This window comes from Olea europaea, chromosome 22 (genome assembly GCF_002742605.1).
Source record: "Olea europaea var. sylvestris chromosome 22, O_europaea_v1, whole genome shotgun sequence".
Taxonomy (NCBI): Eukaryota; Viridiplantae; Streptophyta; class Magnoliopsida; order Lamiales; family Oleaceae; genus Olea; species Olea europaea.
Genome location: NC_036258.1, coordinates 15,115,804 through 15,122,053, shown reverse-complemented (window position 1 = coordinate 15,122,053; position 6,250 = coordinate 15,115,804). Strand labels below are relative to the sequence as shown.

At 35.7% G+C, this 6,250-nt stretch overlaps 1 protein-coding gene across 1 annotated transcript; it reads right to left on the bottom strand.

Moving 5' to 3' along the window:
* Positions 1–301: 301 nt before the first annotated feature.
* On the bottom strand, positions 302–4,399 carry LOC111371815 (general transcription factor IIE subunit 2-like). The gene is made up of 5 exons (XM_022993991.1): positions 4,252–4,399; positions 3,140–3,406; positions 1,906–2,037; positions 1,678–1,794; positions 302–978 (listed from the first exon to the last, which is right to left on the bottom strand). The coding sequence occupies exons 2-5, from the start codon at positions 3,404–3,406 to the stop codon at positions 631–633; spliced, it is 864 nt and encodes a 287-aa protein (XP_022849759.1). The 5' UTR covers positions 4,252–4,399; the 3' UTR covers positions 302–630.
* Positions 4,400–6,250: the final 1,851 nt, after the last annotated feature.

Here is a 6,250-nt window from a genome sequence, read left to right as displayed (position 1 = left end):
TAATTAGACAGGTGTGTTCGTCATCTCTTAGCTTTTTATTAAAAAATTGGATGAAAATAAATATAAATGATGATTTTGACAATCAAAAGTGTAATTAAAGGTGAAAATGTCAAAAAAATGAAAGGAATAGACATTTTTCACAATAATTAAAGCTAATTGTATCGATTACTTCTGAATCTCAGATTGCACCCTTGACTCATTCTAATGTACTATTTAGCTCCAGCACTAGTAATTTCGAGCAAAAACCAAACCATTTCTGAAAACCCGTTTGCCAAAACATTAATGAGCGACCAAGTGAACGTTCATGAATCGGTTCAATGCTATCCAATATACTCAGGACTGCAAAAGACGTGTTTGAAAAAATAATGTACAACACATTCTGCTGAAAACAGAACCAGTTGCACCCTCAAAGCAATTCGTAGTACCCAGGAAACTAAAACAAGTTATTGTTACAGTGCAACAAGGTTATACCTCTGCTGAGCCTTGAGTCAGGTTCTAGCAACCAATAAGACGTGCAGTAAAATATCCAGGTAGTCGAACATCGTAAAGTGGATGCTGCACATTCCCAATAAATATACCAAGAACTCATCACAGTAATAGTATCTCAACATCCTATACCTACAACAAGAATCAAGAGCCAGGGACATTGAGGTGTTGGAAGAGTTCTGGAAGATGGGCATTCGTAAGTTTGGTCCTCTTGCTAATTTCGGGCCTTTTCTTCTTTGTCTTGGGCTTGGGAGTAATGCCATGGACCTGTGCATTGGCCCTCCTCTTAGCAGTGTTCGTAGCCGGCTTCATTCCATTCTTTTGAAGATCTTTTTCAATATCAATCATATCACGTGGGAGTTCAATCCCCCGGAATAATTGTTTCAGATCGTCATCAACTTTAATAACTGTTCGGGGATCATTTGGATATGCTATGTCCTCCTGTGAGTCGAAGTTTGATAGTAGCCAAATTTGGCCCGAAGCTTTCAAAGACTACGAAAAGATCGTTCATGAGAAGATAATTCTCAAAGGTCAAGGAATTATTATAGAATAAAGAGTGAATTTCAGAAACACTTCTTGAAATGACTCGACATCTCGTTTCAAAAATTATCTTTCCCCTAAGGTTTATTACCTATGACAAAGTTCCCTCTGTTACTCTGTAAGTCAAAAATAAATACGCATTTTCACTTTCATTTTTTTTTTCCATATTTTAATAAAAAATTCAAACATTGCAGCAAAAGGTAAACCTGAAAATACATATATATTTTATTTTATAGAGGGATTATGTATTTGAAAAGAGATAGGTTGTCTCTGTAATATTAGCAGTCTCACAAAGCATTTCTATAATTTGCTATGGAACACAAATATTTTGGGACCATATTTGGCATAGAATAATGGACACATTAAAGGATACGATGGACAAGTTGTTAGCTTCATCTCTACTGTACAGATTAATAATATAGAATCCTGCCTTACTAGAAAAGACATTGCAAAGCATGAAACACAGGGATATAGTAACTGTTATTTCACTAGCAATATCAAGTTGAAACTCCACTTAGAAATTACCAGAAAAATAAAAACATATCTTTGGCCGGGGTGGGGGGTGGAATTTAGCTTCTTGTTAGGATAAATTCACATTTATCTGCACTAAATCCATTGAAACACAACCACCTGTTTGAAAAGTAACAATACCTGTAAGTCTTCCATGACATTTGGATATGAATCCTTGAGATCAATAACAGCAACACCCTCAGGAAATTTTCGTATCAAGACAAGAAGCTGTTTCTTATCTTTCAAATCGTGTTTAGACTGCAACCAAATTATGGAAGTCATTACCCAATTTATCCTAGAAGAAAAGGTTTACTGGAAAAGAAAGAGAAAGATTTGGCAGCAGAATGGAATAGAAGTGAACAGAAATACCTTGTAAGAGAATCGCTTCCCGTCATAATTCACTTTTGGATTGTTTCTTAAACTGTCAAAGACAGCTTTGTTAGCATTCGTATCCACATAGCATGCATCATTTATTTGCTCAGGCGTCAAGGCTTGCCTCGTCTTAAAACAAAAGATATCGATAAATTAGGGGGTTCTCAATGGACAGCAGTTGTGCCCATATAATAATAGCAAATAAATTTTAATGATCCCCTTAATCACAAAGAATTAGAAACAAATTTGCAGTTAGGTATGAAGTAGAATGAATCATTCAACCGAAATTTGTAATGGAGCTATAATATGCAATGTAGTTTCCTTTAAAACATAGCCAGATATCTCTATTAAACTGGATTGGATTGGTGCCAATCAATCAGCCCCGATCAAAAGTCTGATTTGATGACATCCTTCAAAGATAGACTATTCAGCCCAAACAATAACAAAATGCGAGACTGGGAGAAATGACGGAGGTCCAGGTAAGACAACCCAGCTTTCAAGGAATGGAATATTATCAAGCACCCTCCGCTAGTTTGGATATTTATGGTACTACCTATTTCAAAGGGGTTCAACTATTCCATTAAAATAAAAAATCCCTTCCACCCTGGCCCTATCAAGAAGACCAGGACTATACCTGTAGACTGTAGCAGATAAAAACAAAAACGAATTCCTTTTCAGCATTTTGGAACAGACTATAAGGAAATTTATATATCTACGAATTTATAGAAAGGCTCAGTTATGCAAATAACACAATTTCAGGAAGCCTAACAGATGTAATCACAATACAGAAAGTCTGACTACAGTACAACCAAAATGCCAATTAATTAAATAAAGCATCAAGTGCTCTAGTCTTTACCACTCGTATCTCTATAAACAAAAGCACATGGCACCATTTTCAAGTATTACTCATCAGTAAAAAAAATGCTTTCAGATCAATATCTTGAGATGCGTCTCTAATCCATCTCAACATGCTTACTTTTGATTATGAGACCTGATTAATGCAGTCAAACCCTTTGCATTGATACACAATGATGTGTTCACGAAGATTTGAATCTGGTCATGAAGTTAGTATTTAGATCCTAGGAATTATTGATACATTTAGCTGAGTAGTACATACCAATCATCAATTACATTGTCAAAAAAGAGGGGGGAAAGAAGAAAAATAATTAAAATCAATTTCACTCTCACAGGCAAAATCAAATACAAATAATAGAAAAATAGATGAGTGTACCTCAAAAAGCAAATCAATAACACGTTTGATTTGAGCCCCAACAGGGGCTTTCCTAATGCTGTTTATATGTTGAAGCCGTTCTGTATCATTTGAGAATTTAACAGGAGCTGGAGACTTTGCATTCGCTGAAGATGGCGTGCTTGAGGGTGTGGATTTTAAAGAAGTAGCTTTAGAAGATCCTGATTTAGCTGCAATGCTGGTAAGAGTTGATTGGCACTTCTCTTGCTGTTTCTTGAATTTAGTCAAACTTTCTTGAAGTGATGCCATCTGAAGGCAAAAATTGACTTAGTATCCAAAAGTGCTAAAGTCAAAAGAACCTCATTGCATATTACAGAAGTAGGTACAAAACTATGTTTATTGATTAGAACATTCTTCAACATCAAATTCGTACAATCTCCAACACTTCCTCCTCATGTATATCAAATCGAAACACTTGTGGTGTTCCCACACTAAACATTTATAATGTCAAAAAATTGAAATATTTACAGGACAACTTACGAACAGTTAAATGTCTAAACTGGAATTAGTTATGGTGTCCACGTAAATGATCAAGGTAACCTAAACAATTATAATGTCAAAAGCTGAAACATTTACAGGAAAACATACAGACAGTTAAATGTCTAAATTAAAAGTAGTTATGGTGTCCCCACGTAAATGATCAAGGTAAACTAAACATGATACCCAACGCAACTATTAACATAATTATAAGCATCTTAGTCTGAGATTAAAATTTTCGCTATTTTTGCTAGATAAACCCCAGATAGCCAATTCTTCAAAACGAAGGTAGCAGCCTTCTACTATAGACATCCCCTTCATCAGAAACTAAAAGGCAAGACTGAAGACAGAAAAAGAAGAACCGCTGTTCAGAAAAAGAGACAGACACGATTTGAATTGTTCAAGGCATCTTGTTCGTCATGATAACTATTAAAACTTTACTGAATTCCTCCTAATTAAATTAAAGGAACTAACTAAAAATTAAAAAGCTCCGTTATGCATAAGCAATATCCAGTAATTGAACTCGAATTATAAAACCTAAATTACAGAAATGAACCTGGAGGAGAACAATAAATCAAAAGAGATTACAAAGTAAAATCGAAGCAACGAAAACATACTCGTAATCGCCAGTGAATCGCTTGTTGAATTGGCTAACCGATAATCAACGTGCCATGAGATAAAAGGATAGCCTTTTTAGGGATTGAACTCCAAAGTCAATTCGATTAATACAAGTGAAAATACGGGATGTCCTTCTTTGGGCCGAAATGAATGAAGGAACCAGTGATCCTAGTCCGGGCCCAAGAAAAGTGCCCGGAATAGGCTACATAACATATATAGGGAAAATTACATAATTTCATGTATTTAAATATCACAATTCAAAAATCAAGGTTGAAATTTACTATTCATAAATCAAGTATCAATATAATAATTAAATATTAAATATTCTCCCAAATTATTCCAAACCCTAATCAATTTTTTCCTTACCATTTTTCTCTCTATCCTTCTTCTCTCACGGTCTCTCCCATCTCTCCATTACAATCGTTGTCGAAAATTTCTCGTCGATAGCGTTCACGACGTCACACTATAGCAGCGACGCTTTGAAGATCGGCGCGACTTCTGCCTAGGAACACCGTCTGCAAGTGGTGCTGCTGCACTTCTGCACGTCACCAAAACCACACAACTGCCTATTGGGAATTATCCCACACACTTTTGCTACACGACTTCTGACAGGAACACCCAGCATGGGATCACATATAATATTATCATCTTTGGGTGGTTTTGGTGACGGTGTCGTGATGTTGGTGCAGTGGATAGGTAGGACGGCGGTGGTGGTGATGGTAGTGACGGTACTTACATTGGCAGGGGTGATTGTAGTTGTGGTGTGTTGGAAATGAAGGGCTGGTGGTAGTGTCGGTGGTGTGGTTGAATTGTTGGTGGTGCAGGTGCTAGCGACGATGTTGCTACAGTGATGGTAAGTTGGTGCTCGGTTTCAATGGTGTTGGTAATGTTTGTGACCAATTATATACATTGTTCGGTTAGTGCCGTTGTGGTGGCGATTTTGGTGGTGTGTGTTGGTTCGTTTTTGTCGAGAGTTGGTGGTTTTCATGTTGGTAGTGGTGGTGATGGTGGTGGTGGTGTCGGCGGTGGTTGTGATGGTGGTGGTGTCGACGGTGGTTGTGATGGTGTTGTGGACGGGGAAGTGTTTGTGACCAAGTATTTTAGTCGATCGGGACCAACTATTTTGTTCCCTGTGACTGTATTAATTGTGAGTTTAAGATTTGATCATTTTGTGACTAAAAAAATAATTTTTGACCATCAAATTTAAAAATATGTGACTTGTGACCTCTAATTTTTTGAATTTGTGACCATTTGTAACCTATAATTTTTTTGTCTATGACCTTAAAATAATTAGTGAGGTATCAAAATTTTGATTTGTGATCTTGAAAAAATCTGTGGCCAATTAATTTTGATGATATGTAACCAGTAAATAAATTCGTGACATTTAATCTTATAACTGTGACTTTATCATCATTATTTAATAAATATTTTTAATTAATTAGTTAAAACCTAATTTTTACACTAATGAAACTTATAGCTTGAATTTTGAATTTCGCAGAGTTAAAACCTGATTTGTGAACTCTTTCCTAACATATAATTCCATATAAATCTGTGCCCGTTTTCGCTTAAATTCCCTCTTTTTTATTATTCACGATAGCATAATAAATAACATTATTTGATACACAGTGGTACTATATAGTGCAACTAAGGATTTTAGACTAATTTTTTAATCGAGCGATCATTTGTGTGAAAATTTGATTTCCCACTATTTTCTCTTATTGCTACGAGCATTTGGAAGTACTAATCATTCCCAATTTATCTATATTTCTATATTGGGAATATTGTATTACTTTTCAAGTTGATTTAGTTCATATTATATAGGAAATGCTATTGAAATTTTGATAAATCATGTTATGTTGGCTATCTTTCAAAGGTAGCCATAAAGTTTTGCCTTTTGGGGTAGGCTTGTAAGCCCTCCCTCAATATGTTTTTGAAGCTGACTCCAAGTTATCGCATGTCTTCGAGGCAAATCATAAGTCATTGCCTATTTGGAGCCAA

Bases quoted from the DNA above. Each gene is read 5' to 3' on its own strand.
- LOC111371815 (XM_022993991.1), bottom strand. From the start codon at position 3,406: ATGGCATCACTTCAAGAAAGTTTGACTAAATTCAAGAAACAGCAAGAG. The intron at 2,038-3,139 runs GTACACTCATCT...TTTTGTTTTAAG, and splicing joins TTATTGATTTGCTTTTTGAG to ACGAGGCAAGCCTTGACGCC. The intron at 979-1,677 runs GTATTGTTACTT...ATCTTTTCGTAG, and splicing joins ATGTCATGGAAGACTTACAG to TCTTTGAAAGCTTCGGGCCA.